Source organism: Dasypus novemcinctus, chromosome 13 (assembly GCF_030445035.2).
Source record: "Dasypus novemcinctus isolate mDasNov1 chromosome 13, mDasNov1.1.hap2, whole genome shotgun sequence".
Lineage (NCBI taxonomy): Eukaryota > Metazoa > Chordata > Mammalia > Cingulata > Dasypodidae > Dasypus > Dasypus novemcinctus.
In genome coordinates, this window is record NC_080685.1 from 67067057 (window position 1) to 67081869 (window position 14813).

General features: G+C 35.8%; 1 protein-coding gene across 1 annotated transcript in view; it reads left to right on the forward strand.

Annotated features, from left to right (window-relative positions):
* HMCN1 (hemicentin 1) overlaps nucleotides 1-14813 on the forward strand; it is a 515334-nt gene that overhangs the window by 285383 nt on the left and 215138 nt on the right. Inside the window, exons 24-30 of the mRNA XM_004468435.5 lie at nucleotides 298-570; nucleotides 3004-3099; nucleotides 5853-6047; nucleotides 7104-7234; nucleotides 7473-7620; nucleotides 9429-9555; nucleotides 12278-12432. Coding sequence (XP_004468492.2) covers nucleotides 298-570; nucleotides 3004-3099; nucleotides 5853-6047; nucleotides 7104-7234; nucleotides 7473-7620; nucleotides 9429-9555; nucleotides 12278-12432 — 1125 coding nt within the window. The remainder of the gene's footprint in view (nucleotides 1-297; nucleotides 571-3003; nucleotides 3100-5852; nucleotides 6048-7103; nucleotides 7235-7472; nucleotides 7621-9428; nucleotides 9556-12277; nucleotides 12433-14813) is intronic.

The following is a 14813-nucleotide window of genomic DNA, read 5'->3' on the forward strand; positions in this document are numbered from 1 at the left end:
AAACCTAACCTTTTTTAATGCTTGCTATGCCTCAAGTTCAGAGCAAGGAGTTTTACACGTATTATTTCGCTTAATCCATGCAACGAACCAGTATAGGGGAGAATATTATACCTTGCTTACCTAGGAAACGCACCTCACTAGCATCAAGGGCACTCTCAGTCCCGTTGCCTGTAAGTGGCCCAAGTGTAGGCCCAAATCCTGAGCTTGTTCCACTTGTCCGTGGTGCCTCTCCTTAAGAGTGAGAAAAGGAAGGAATTTTTAAAGATTGGATTATTAATACCCAATTGCTCTTTCCAGTTCCTCCAAAAATACAGCGAGGCCCTAAACTTATGAAAGTAAGAGTTGGTCAAAGAACAGATATTCCATGTAATGCCCAAGGAATGCCTCTTCCCGTAATCACCTGGTTTAAAGGTGGAAGTGCTGTGTTGGAGGATGGAGTGCAGCATACCAGCAGTTCAGATGGAACCTTAAGGATCGACCAGGCCGTGCTCTCAGACGCTGGTGTATATTCATGTGTTGCTACTAATATAGCAGGCAGCGATGAGACGGAGATAACGCTTCATGTCCAAGGTGATTTTTGACATAGGAAAGTATACGTATGGTGGGAAGGTGGGAAGAAAACACTAGAGTCTGCTATCATCTTAAATCACTTTAAGAGAATTTCTATGTACATTTGATGATTCTTTAGCTAACTTTAAAAGAGAAACCATTCCAGAAAGAAATGAAACCATGCTACTCTGCATGTTTGCTTTTGTGTTTTTGTATTTTGCCATGGATGATGTAGATTGGAAACAATCTCAGATAAATACCCCACCCACCATTTTTGGTTTAGGAAAAATTGTGAGAGAGTAAGTTGGAGTAGAATTGTATCTTATAATGGCAGATCTGCTGAAAATTTTTCCCTAGCGAATCTCGGTCTCTTGCTGTCCCAATTGATGTTGACCTTGTTTTGAGAGTTTAAAGATCAATATTTATTTTTTCAAGCAACAAATAGTTACTGAGCTCCTGTCAAGTGTTAAGATGTTCTAGAACTGGGACTAAATTGGGAAAAAAACAAACAAAAAAACAAGCCTCTCTTCTTATGAGCTGTTCTTTTGCGAGTAGACAGAAAGCAAATAAATAAAGAAGAATTATAGATAAGGAGAAGTGTTGTGTAGAAAATTAAATTAGGGTGATGTTCCAGGGAGCTGGCTACGTGAGATTAGATTGTTAGGTAGGACTTCTCTGAGGGGGTGATATGTAGCATGAGATCTTATTAATTGAAAGGAACCAGCCATGAGGAAACCAGGGCTAAGAACATTCCAAGCAGAGGGAAGAGCCAGCTCAAAGATAAGTAGAAAAGATAAGCAGATATAATACCACAGTCTTTAGTAGCTGGCACACTGAAATACTTTTTGGATGGAGAGCTAGGACTCTATTGGGGGTCTTGTTTAGTTGATTCATTCACTGAACACATTTTATTGAGTTCTTATGTTTGTAGTCTAATGGGAAAATAAACATTCATGAATTAATCTCATATGAACATAATTACAAACTGATCAGTGTGATCATGAAATGGTAGAAGACACTATATGAACTCTTAATAGAGAGGCAAATCAGAGAAGTGCTCTCTGGGGGCAGTGATATTTTAGTTGAGAGTTGATGTATGGGTAGAAATATATTTAGGTGAGGGGCAGGAGTGGCATAAAAAGAAATTTCCAGGAGAAGGACACAGAATGTGAAGAGGCGGGCATGTGATATTTTGGAGGCACCGGGTTAAAAACAAACAAACAAATAAAATCCAAATAACTGAATTCCAGACCAAGCGCAGAGTGGCTTGTGATGCAGCCAGGGACAGTCATGGGCCAGATGTCAAGATGTAGGAACTCAGATGAAGGAGTTTAGACTTTATTCTAAATGCAATGAAAAGACTTTTAGGGATCATAACTAGGAAAGTGATATGTCTGATAGGGGATTTTAAAAGATCACTCTTTTGGGAGAGAATGGATTGGAATTTTAAGAGGAGGTAAGGGGAAACTGTTGTACACTATTAAAGTAGCTCAGACAAAAGATGATGGTAGTTGTACTCACGGGGGCAGGTGTAGAGCAGGGGTTCTTAACCAGGGTCCACGAGCTTGAATTGAAATTCAAAGAAACATCATTCTTGTAGGGATGTGTTGGTTCAGGTGTGATATATTTATTAAATAATACGTAGTACAATACAGACTTAGTAAGGGGTTCTGTGGTTTCACCTGACTGGCAAAGGGGTCTGTGGAACAAAAAAGGTTAACCCCTGGCATAGAGTAAGGGTGACTAAGGAAAGAAGTGATGAATTCAGAAGATTATTAGGAGATGAAATCATCAGGGTGTGGTGATGGTTTGGATGTAGGGAGTAAAGGAAATGGAGACCACGTGAATGACTACCAGATTTCTTTCTGAAATGAATGGCTAAGGGGCCTGTTCGGTGAGTTAAGATGCACTGAGAAAAGACCAGGTCTGGAACTTTACCCTATAGATAAAAGCAGTACACGCAATGATTTTAATCAAGGCAGCTACGTAATAAGATTTGTGTTTCAGAGAGAGAATTCTGGGGGCAGTGTAAATTATTGATCCAAAGGAGAACATATTTGAGGAAAGGGCCCCAACAAGGAGCTTATTGAAATAGTTCTGCTAAGAGAAAGTAAGAGTTTGTAGTAAGTGCTAACCTTAGGAATAGAAGGGAAGATACAGATACGGGAACATAGGTGGGACAGTACTTAGTGCTTGGATGTGGGTGGAAGTCAGCTTTAACTGGGGCATAAAGGAAACAGAGCAGGATGGTGGGAATCATGAGATAAATTTTGTTTGGGGCATTTTGATTAGGTTCCTGGGTCACAAATATGAGGCAGATGGAAATCTGAGTCATATTTAAAATAATCAGAAGAGAAATAGCAACTCAGCAATGTTGGTGGTTGTTGATAACTCAGTAGAGTTTGAGATTGCCAAAAGAAAGCTTGGTCATGATACATTTACTTTTTCTATTAGAACCACCTATACTGGAAGATCCTGAACCTCCATATAACACTCCATTCCAAGAAAGAGTGGCCAATCAACGAATTGCGTTTCCGTGTCCTGCAAAAGGTATGTGATACTCTGACATAAACATTGGCATGCTGTTACATTGTTCAGAATTCTATGCTAAAGTCAAAGTTTCATCTTTATAAAACTTCTCATTGGTCCTTGTAATAACGTTTGGACAACGTAGAAATAAAATGCTCTTTGAATGGGCACATTACCCTCTCAGGCCTTTTATTTCCTTCAGTGGGAAAATTTCCTGCTTTTTCAAACTTCCCTCACCTAGTATGCTTTCCAGGTAGTTCATGTACCTTCCTGCTACTACATATATCTTTCTATTTTGACAAGGTTTCTCTTTAAAATCTCAGCTATCTGTAATATTCCAGATTTATCTTAATCATTCAGAGGCGCAAATTAGGACTGTGCCCTTGTTTGTACTGGACACTTCTCTTCTAAAAACCTCTTCTTAGATTTGCCCTCTACTGGTCATTATAAAGCCAGGTTGTTACTTAGCACCTCCTGTCCCTGGATTTCTGGGCTTGACATCCCGCCATGTCTCCTGGCAGGAGATCATTACCTCACTTTAGGAGTATGCGTAAAAACAATTGTCACTAGCACCCTTAACCTAATGCCAAGTAAGTGGTTGAAGACATCCTTTCTTTTGTTTTTGCATTCCTCTTCAGTGACCCAAGCTAGGTTTGTGGTAGTTTTGGCAATGTCCAAGCCGTATTCTTTCCATAACCTTCTGGAGGACTCTGTTTTGTACGCATAGTGCTCCTGCTTATGCTTCTTAGAATTGTTCTTGGAGGCAGCAGCAGTTGAAGGTCCTCATTGTGGTCTCTGTTACTGTGGCAAGATTTTGCTTCTCTCAACAGTAGCTCTCACTAGTGATAAGTCTATTTAATGCCTGCATTAAATAAAGCTAATTTTAAAAAGCTTTTCAGATATGTAATGAGTTATCAGTTAACTATTCCCAGAGCCAGGGACAATTAGGGAGGCAAGACTTGGAGAGAAACTCTTCTTCCGAAGGGCTTAGCTGCACGTAAGTGCTCTGGAAGCCAGTCCCACTGGATCCCTGCAAGGGGCATTGTTGTTCTTGCTCACCACTGGATCCCTACCTCCGAAACTTCTTTTGACTTTGTAATCCACCTCTTTCCGGTTCCCCATTTTCATCCTCCATTCATTTAAAATATCTATGTTATACTTTGAATCATGTCCCCCATAAGACATGTTCAAGTCCTAACCCCAGGTCCTATAGATGGGAACCCATTTGTAGATAGGAATTTTGATGATATTGTTAGTTAAGAGAGATGGCTGTATGACGGAGGTAGAGATTGAGTTATAGATTTCTGACAAGCCTCCACCACAGTGCTACAGACTTCAAATGATGGGTGATGCTGCTGACAACTTGATTTTGGACTTCTAGCCTTCAAAACTATGAGACAATTCCTGTCGTTGAAGCCAGTCAGCCTGTGTTATTTGTTTAGCAGACTTGGTAACTAAGACAGCTAGATGGCCTTTCATCATCTTTTGCTCTGTAGTAGTTTTTCTCTCTTTTGTAAATTAAAGGTAACACAACTTCTTTCTTCTGTTTATTTACTTTTTCATTTATTAATTCAACAAATATTTTTGAGAAGCCATAATGTTACAGTAACGAGTAGGATGCAACTAAATTATTATAAGCCCCCTTTTCCTTGACATGATGGACTGCTGAAGTCCAGTAGTTTTACTTCCCCACATCAGTTAGCATTTTATTAATTAGTGAGCCAATCTTTTGTTTTATTTTTTCCCATAAATAAAACGTTCATAGTCACTTTTAGAAGTCCTTAACTCAATTTAAGATTAGCCTTAGTGACACATTCTATTTGTTACTGCCATTTTTTGGTACTTGTCCTTGATTATGTGTTGAGATTTTAATGTTTTCCTTATCCTTTAGGAGGATTACTAATAATATCCCAATGTAATCACATTGATTTTAGATAATGTTTTCTTTTTATCTATATAGGAATTAGGTAAACTTTTAAAGTGCTTAGAATAGTGTCTGGCACATTCTTTGCTAAGTAAATTTTTAGTGTATGGTTAATATTTATTTATTTTCCAGTATGTGCTTTTGGACCTATTATTTGTTTAAGATAGTTTTATCACTTTTGTATATAAATACATTTTCCATTCACTTCTAGGTCATAACTAAATCCAAGAAAGTAATTGCCATCATTGCTTTTTTCAAATTTCTTCTCAATAAAACAAGTCAAGGATTGATGTAGTATTCTATTTTGAGGAGAATGAGCTCTCCAGAAGATGTATGGGTTATAGAAATTTCTCATTTCTATTCTGTCCTGTTTAAAATATGCCTTGTAAAGCAGCATTGCTTCTGTGCTTCATTTATGCATTCTTTAATTGAGCAATCTTCGTGATGTCTTCTTGTGGCTATGTATTATTTTTGTTCTTCTTTATCTTCACCCCAAAATGTTCCCCATATCTAGTCCAATTAATTAATATAGCTTTTCCCCCACTAGACACCATGAACTCACCCAAGAAAGTACTTTATTTTACCTACCTTCATCCAAATATCTTTATTAAAACAGCCTTCCAGTGGGGACTATAGATATCTTAAAATCAGTGAGGGAATAGAGTCTTTAAATACTGTAATTGCTTAAAATTTCCATGGCAGGAAAAATACCCAGAAAGTAGCATAATATTTAGGGGCATGAATTAAAAACCTTGATAAAATTTTATTTATCTTCAATTTGACACAGACTCTTGATAATGATTTCTAATTTTGTTGTAAAAATATCACACTATTTAAATTTCTTGTTTAGGTACCCCCAAACCAATCATCAAATGGTTCCATAATGGTAGAGAGCTGACAGGCAGAGAGCCTGGTATTTCTGTCTTGGATGATGGCACATTGTTGGTTATTGCTTCTGTTACACCCTTTGACAATGGGGAGTACATTTGTGTGGCAGTCAATGAAGCTGGAACCACAGAAAGAAAATATAACCTCAAAGTTCACGGTAAATAAAGATGAAATGCTAAAGACATATATTTGAATATATAATACTTTGAAATTCTTATAATTTTAAATGATCCCCTCAATGTCATGTTATTAAATATTAATGTGACTAGAAACATTATCAGCAGAAGACTGGTATTCTGAATGCATTTCTTAATTTATTTACTAGAATTAACATTTTATTGTTTTTTATTTTCTGGGTAAGTCTGCCTTCATATCATTCAAAATTTAAACGGTATAAAAAGATACATAGTAAAAAGTCTTCTGACTCTAAATCTAACTACCTACTTTCCCTCCTTGAAGGCAAGAAAAGTTGTTACTTTGTGTGTGTGTGTGTGTGCGCGCATTTTCTCTAAGGTATCTTATGTATTCAAACAAGTATGAATATATAATACTTTAGCCTCCTTTTGCACATAAAAGAAGGTATTTATGTGATAGACCATTATATACACTCTTCTGCCTTAAATGGTCTATTTAGAGATTATTCAATATTCCAAAATCTTATTTATTCCTACTTAGTATCGCACTATATGTATGTACCATCCCACAATATGGTGATTTATTTAAGATTTTTCTATTAATAATGAGCATTTAGATTGTTGCCAGTGCTATTTAAGTAATGCTGCAATGAAAATACTATACATTTGTCAGTTTGCATGACTCAAAAAGATTGTACATTTTTAAAGTTTAGTAGATACTGGTTTCAATAGACAACCAGGCATTATGTACTTCCATCGATAATGTAAGGAAGTCCCATGTGACTTAAGGCCCTAGAAGCTTGTATTTTGAGTGATATGTGGAGTAAATAGACTTTTTTCAAATTTCTCTCTTAAAGTTATCTTAAATTCTCAACTTAAAATTTGTAATTAAAATAAAAATGCAGTAAGGATTGATGCTTATAAATATATAGGTCAAGATTTTTTCATTTTGTAATAAAACATTTGCTTAAATATAACCAGCTCTTCCAGCCATCAAATAGCTCAGGATTTGTCTTCTGAGATGTTTGCAAAGAAACAATACAAATGAAATTTATTGCATAACTTCTCTCCTTTTATAGTTCCTCCAGTAATTAAAGATAAAGAACAAGTAACAAATGTGTCAGTGTTGGTAAATCAGCAGACCAGTCTCTTTTGTGAAGTTGAAGGTACTCCATCTCCCATCATTATGTGGTACAAAGATGATATCCAGGTAATTGGAGACATCCAAATCTATATAATTCCTGGTTTTACTGCCTCTCAAATAAATTGTTCAGTTGTGACTTTATTACTAATATTAGAAAAGTTTTGCTTCAATTTTTAAAATTTTTGGGTTTTTTTTTGTTGCTTTATGTTTTAGTTTTTTTTTAATTTTTATTTTTTTACTTCAAGTTTTAATTATGCATTTTTGTTAGGATTGGGAATAAAACTGACCATTTTGGCCCTTAAAGGTGACTGAAAGCAGCACTGTTCAGATTGTGAACAATGGGAACAGACTGAAGCTCTTCAGAGCCACTCCAGAGGATGCAGGAAGATATTCCTGCAAAGCGATTAATACTGCTGGCACGTCTCAGAAGTACTTTCACATTGATGTGTTAGGTAAGCAAAACATTCTTTTGAAAAACTGCAATTTGGATGCATTTTTTTGTATAGGATAGAGCTATATGAAAGAGTAAAAATTAAAGTGATAGGAGAAAATACCATTTGTTTCACTGTATTGTTTTTATCTTTAATATTGGCAAATGAGAAATGTGATAAAGAATGCTTGAAGGTATTTATATTATATCACATGGAGTTATCTTTATATGGTACTATCCGGTGTATAAAAGACTGCTACTACTCATGTCCATTTTTCCTATAAGGTAGGCAGGTAATTCCCTGGGAAGCAACTATACAAGGTGATGCAGGGTTTAACCCACTCACGCTTCAAAATACTTCCTGAAGCCTCTAGGTCCCACTCGAACTGGAGGGTAGCAAATCCACCTGCCCCTGCATTCTGATTTATTCTTGAAACTAAATCATCTCAATCCTAATGCTAATTAAGGGAAAAGGATGCTGAAAGTGGGTAGCAGCTGAATTAAACTGGGATATAATACAATTTTAATTTTGTAAACGGCAATCTTAAATTTAGAATTCTATCATTTTAGGTTATGAAATTATATTTACACTTTCAAAATTCATTTCGTGTTAAAATGATCTTCTTCCTCTCTTTTCATTATTTCGCCCATGAAAATGGGCAAAGACTTGTAAGTCTTCTCAAAGCCTGAAGTACTTTTCATTTCCTCTACCAAAATACCATTATTTATTCAAATATAAATGCAATGCTAAATAAATTAAAAATCTTTCTTACTATTACTCTCATTAACGTTATTTTTTTTGGCACTCATTCACCCCCATGACTTTGAATTCCACCTGTGTGCTGATAACTGCCAGTTTTTTATCTCTATCTCAGAGTTCTTCTCTGAGCTCAAAGTCAAATAGTTAATCTTTTCCACATTATCTTAATTCAAATATCTTAGCAGAGCATCTAAGTGAGAAAAGTTCCAATGAATTTCTATTCTGTTCTTCTCCATAGATGCCCATCCCAGTGACCGGCCCCTGAGATTCACTTTTCCACCTCTCTATCCCCTACTCTTAAACTACTACATCCTGTGGCATCTACTTCCTAGGAGTATATGAAATTATCTACTTCTTTCCATTTCTACTGTAAAGTATCATTGTTTATAATCTGACCTAACGAAATAACCTAACTGCTACTGCATCCACTATTTGACACCATAATCTGTTCTTCACTCCAAAGCAATTGTAGTCTTAAAGTACAGCTCTTAAACCCTTTAATGGCTGACCACTGTTCTTAGGATGAAGACCAAACAACTTAGCATAGTCAAGGAAGTGTACGGGAGCTCTGTAACATGCCTGATAATTCTACTAAAAACTAACATATTCTTTTACATGTTATATCTTACGTCCAATCTTAGCATGAGGAGCCCTTTAAAAATAGATAATGTATATTGAAGAGGTAATATATATGAAGCAATGCTATTGTGTAATATGTAGAACTTATATGTAGAATATATAATAGTAGTAAATTGCATTATATGAACTTTTCTTTTCACTTTTATTCTAAATCCCTGTTACATATGGGCTTAATACTCCCCAAATAGAATTCTATATCATAATTCTTCCACGTAATTGTCATGCTAATAATTCTTTCATGAATATAATGAATGTGCTCTGATGTTTAAGTATAACCTTTGGGTCTAGAGCTGTGATATGGAAAGGAATCATTGGGTATTTCAGTTTTAATATTATGATCCTGTTGAAATACTTTGTATTCTTGACTATCTGCCCCCCCATACCTGCTTTTTGCTAAGGCAATGATTTTCATGATAAAACTTTTGTTCAAGTTCCACCCACCATAATAGGTGCCAGCTCCCCACATGAAGTCTCAGTTGTCCTCAACCATGACACCACCCTTGAATGCCAGGTCAAAGGCACTCCCTTCCCTGTTATCCACTGGTTCAAAGATGGCAAGTGAGTACCGTTCCTGTATTTGTTGCAAGGGTCCATAAGAACTAGATGTGTAAATGCATGTGAATTTTCTCCTTCCCTCTTAATTATTTTACCATATAGTACATTATTAAATAAACATGAAGGAAATATAACATTCTTCAAAAAAAGTAGTCGGAGGTTTTTAATGCCTTTCATTTTTATGAGTTACCAGGCTCTTTAAAATTTTGAAATTTATTTTAGAAACATAAAGAAACTGAAAGTTGTTATATGCCAAACATTCCCTGTCCAGAAGTTAAGAATGAAAAATGAGAAATGCAAGATCCAAATGCAGAGATGACTTTGTCTTTGTGTGGAGCTGCTTGAATTATTAAAAAAAAAAAAGTTTTTATGACACCAACATGAATGCTTAAATTAGTTCTGTATGTGAGAAAGACGGAACCACAGCAGAGCAGATACTGCTCAAACTGCAGGCCTCAAGGGCTGGTAAGATTTGCCTGCATTGAAATGGCTGCAGTGTTCTGCATGGGTTGTGAGAACTTTCTGAGATCTAAGCAGTTAATGGTAAAGATTAGCAGAACATGAATTATAGGATTATATCCAAACTCTCTACAAATCAGTAAAAACACAAACAATAACATAGAAAAAATGCCTGGAGGGTATGAACAGGCAATTTAAAAAGAAAAGAAATACAATTGGGCATTAAACATTAAATGATGCTCACCTCCAATAATTAGGTGGATATAAATGAAAATAAATAGATTTTGTTTTTTGCTGCTCCAATTGGCCATATGAAAAGTAAAAGTTTGAAAATAAGTATTGACTAGAGTGGGGGAAATGTGATAAGAATATTCTGCCACGAAGAATGTAAATTAATACCCAGAATAGCAATCTGTTGATATCTCTTAAAATTTGAAATGTTCATGTACTATGATCCAGTAATTACATTTTAAGTATCCACTAAAGGGAAACACTAACGCATGTCTGCAGGGAGATTTGTCCAATGATATTGACTACAACATTGTAAAGGCAGAAAAGTGAAAACTGCTTAAATGCCAGCCATTAGGGGAATAGCTAGACAACTTACAGCAGAGTCATATGAAACACTCTGCAGTAATTAAAGGGAGTAAGATCAAGCTATATGTACCAAAAATATCTCCATAGCTGTTGTCCAGTGAAAAGAAAAGTACTTCAATATCATGATAGCATTTATGTATTAAAACTTCCAATTTATGGAGGTGGACTTGGCCCAGTGGTTAGGGCGTCCGTCTACCACATGGGAGGTCCGCAGTTCAAACCCCGGACCTCCTCGACCCGTGTGGAGCTGGCCCATGTGCAGTGCTGATGCGTGCAAGGAATGCCGTGCCACCCAGGGGTGTCCCCGCGTAGGGGAGCCCCACGCAGAGTGCGCCCGTGAGGAGAGCCGCCCAGCACGAAAGAGAGTGCAGCCTGCCCAGGAATGGCGCCGCCCACACTTCCCGTGCGGCTGATGACAACAGAAGCGGACAAAGAAACAAGACCCAGCAAATAGACACAGAGAACAGACAACCAGGGGAGGGGGCGGAAATAAATAAATAAATAAATCTTAAAAAAAAAACAAAACTTCCAATTTGTTTGAGCAGGTATTTATGGGTGGCAATGTGTGGAACATTCTCTTGTGTGAGAATACAATTCAAACTAATAATGGTGGTTGTGTCCAGAGGGAAGACTCATACTAGGTATAATGTACCAAGGAGACCTACTCTTACGATAAAGCTTATATTTTTTGTTTAAATTTTTTTACTTGCATAATTAAGAATCAACAAAATTTTTTAAGTTACTTAAGTTGAGTAACATATTATCAAGTATTTACTTTCTTAAAGAGTTGACATGCGTTTACACTAAGGTACTTCTTTCTCTTGACTTTTTGAGAACTTTTTTAGTGTCATACCAAGAAATAATAAAGGAAGCTACCATAGAAAATGACTAGTGGCTTTTTAATATAACAATGCATCTAATTATTTTCATGTGTTAAGTCAGTGCAATTTTTAAAGAGCTATAGGTTTTCCTGAAAGATGATAGATAACTTTTAAATATTTGAATCTTAGAACATCATAGACTTTAATGACCATGATGTTTCAAGCATTAAATAAAGTGGCTAGCAATCACAAAAGGTAGTCATTAAATGACTATATTGCTGGAAAAAACTTCCTTGACAACTATTTATGAGCTTCTTTTGGTCTTTACAGGATTTTTCAACAGTTGCGATTATAAATGCATTAATATTTGCATGATCATTGCCTTAGAAGGAAATAGCCATTCTTTCCATCATAAACACATTTTAAGATATTATAATGATATTGGCTAAAAATAGTATTGCTTGGCTTGAAGCTACTATACTATAATATTCAACTCCTATTTCCTCTTTTTCAGCAATGATAGAAATTTTGTCTTTGCAAATAAAAAAAAAAGAATGAATAGATAAGTGAAGGAATGAATGGCTAAAGTAGTAAAAATAGAACAAATTTTTTATTATTTTAAAACAGTTTTAAGTTTGAAATGGAGGAACTTTTCATCCCAAAGTAATACTTATATAACTTCCATTAGTAAAATGGTTTAGGAATTTCACTCTTCTGAATAGGAGTATTGATCACACTTTTTGTCAAATTCGATTCATATTTTTAATTTCATACTAAACTATATTTGTCATAATTGTTTAATGGGAAACTTAAAGTGTACTCACAGAATAAAATATTATTTTCTCTAGGCCTTTAATTTTGGGAGATCCTAATATTGAACTTCTAGATCAAGGACAAGCCTTACATCTAAAGAATGTACGAAGAAGTGACAAGGGGCGCTACCAGTGTACTGTATCTAATGCAGCTGGCAAGCAAATCAAGGATATAAAACTGACTATCTATAGTAAGTGTGATTTTTTATGCTTTTAATTATTACAAACTTATTATAAATTGAAAATCAGGACTAATGTTAATTGCTTTTTATTTAATAGTGAGCATGTGGAATGCTACTTCAGTAGAAAGAGCCAACCTCAGTTGTTTTTTTGGCCTAAAATGTTACAGCCAATTTTAAAGTATTTTGTTATTGGGTAGGGATTTCTTCAAATTGTCTAAGGATTTTCATATGATCACATATAAGAAGCCAAATATTTTCTAATTGGTAAGCCTAGACAAAAATAAAAAGTTTGTATCTTTGAAGGGACAAAAAAACCCTTAAAAAGAAGTTGCACTAAGTAGAATGAAGTTGATAGTAAACAAACAACTCGTCTTTGCTATCTTCATTCCAATTAGCCTTTATCCTGACCACATGGTAATATTTAAAATGCTTTATGCTTATGCTACTGTTTTCCCCAGCTATGTCTCCATCAGAAATACGTAGCCCTCATTTCACTAAAATGCTCAATATCCTTTAAGGGAGATGACTGCCAAGGTCATTTTATTTTTATAAATGGAACCATAGGAAAGATGATGAACTGTATGTTTCTAGCACAAGGATTTATACAATAGAAAGAAATAGAACCCAGTAGGCCAGTCAAAGTTATGGTGCCTGTACTCATTGCACTACATTCTGTCCATCAATAGAGGATGACACTCCAGGAAAGTTTAGATACTTGAGAATGTCATATGCTCATAGGGGTTTTCACAATCCAAAGCAGTCATCCAGTCACTCTATCATATCTACCTAGTTCAATTCCTTCATAGCATATCAGTGTCTGAAAATTTATTGCTTGCTTGGGGATTTATTTGCTTATTGGATATATTACTTAATAGTGTTAATATAAGGATCAAATTTTAAATGTTTTTTTAAAAGATTTTTATTTAATTATTTATTTCTCTCCATCTCCCCTCCACCCCGGTTGTGTGTTCTCGGTGTCTATTTGCTGCGTCGTCGTCTTTGTCTGCTTCCGTTGTTGTCAGTGGCATGGGAATCTGTGTCTCTTTTTGTTGTGTCATCTTGTGTCAGCTCTCCATGTCGGCGGCGCCATTCTTAGGCAGGCTGCACTTTCTTTCGTGCTGGGCGGCTCTCTCTATGGGGTGCACTCCTTGCTCGTGGGGCTCCCATATGCAGGGGACACCCCTGTGTGGCAGGGCACTCCTTGCGCGCATCAGCACTGTGCATGGGCCAGCTCCACACGGGTCAAGGAAGCCCGGGGTTTGAACCACGGAACTCCTATGTGGTAGACGGACGCCCTAACCACTGGGCCAAGTCTGCTTCCCAAATTTTAAGTGTTAATCCTGATCTGTGATGAGATTTTACGTATTTCATCTTTAAACATGTCTTCTTACACAGATAATTACTGCCAAATATTTTCTTATAGGTTGTATTACTTAGCAGTGTTATTATAAGGATGAAATTGTAAGTTTTACATGAATTACCTAGCTTATAGTAAGAGCTATATAAATATTAGTCATTTATCATTATCTACTTAGTGATTGAATTGTCTTAAAACTTGAAATGTTTATATAGTCTGCATACCAAATTTCCCTTTTCTTAATGTTAATGTCTTTATATATATAAAGTTTGAATAGGTTTCTTGTGTCAAAGAAGTTTAATTGAATGCAGGCTTTTAAGTAATTTATATCTATAAATAGAAGCCTGTGGAAGAAATCAGTCATAAAAAGACATGTTCTCCAAAAAAGAGTAACATTACTGAAAGATTAACTATACAAGCTTCCAAGTTAAACAAAAGAGTTATTGGCTTCTTACCAGAGCCAGACATTTAAACAGTAGGTGCAATATTTTCCCCAAGTTGTTAAGTAGTCTTCTCTACATTGTTGTATTGTCCCCAGCGTCTGTGATGAATACATTTTGGTAATTCAGTAAGATTCCTATTTCCTTGGAGCTTGGGTTCTTTCATTTCAGTTGCTCTTATTCACTCTGTGATGCTTCTGGATTTTCTGAGATGAAAGGCATTGTAGCAGTTTGGTAGTTTAAGCATTATAATTCAGGAAATAATGCCCTTTCCTCTAGCAAGCTTGTTTGTACCTCTCAGTACCTAATCTGAAACTTGTTTTATTACACTGGTGAAAAATGCTTTTCCTCCTGAGTTGGACAAAAATGAAAAAGATACCATGCTTTAATTAACTGTGAAAAATAATTATACAGACTTTACAGTGAGAGTGTAAAACATACTACAGTGATTCATTTAATTTCCTTATTTATATACTAACATGTGGATAGAGCAGGTGGGTCCATATGCAAGATAGAAATCACATTGTGTAAGGAAAGTGATGGAGACAAAACAAGAGGGGAAAAAATGAGGGAGGGGAAAGAGGGGAAAAGAA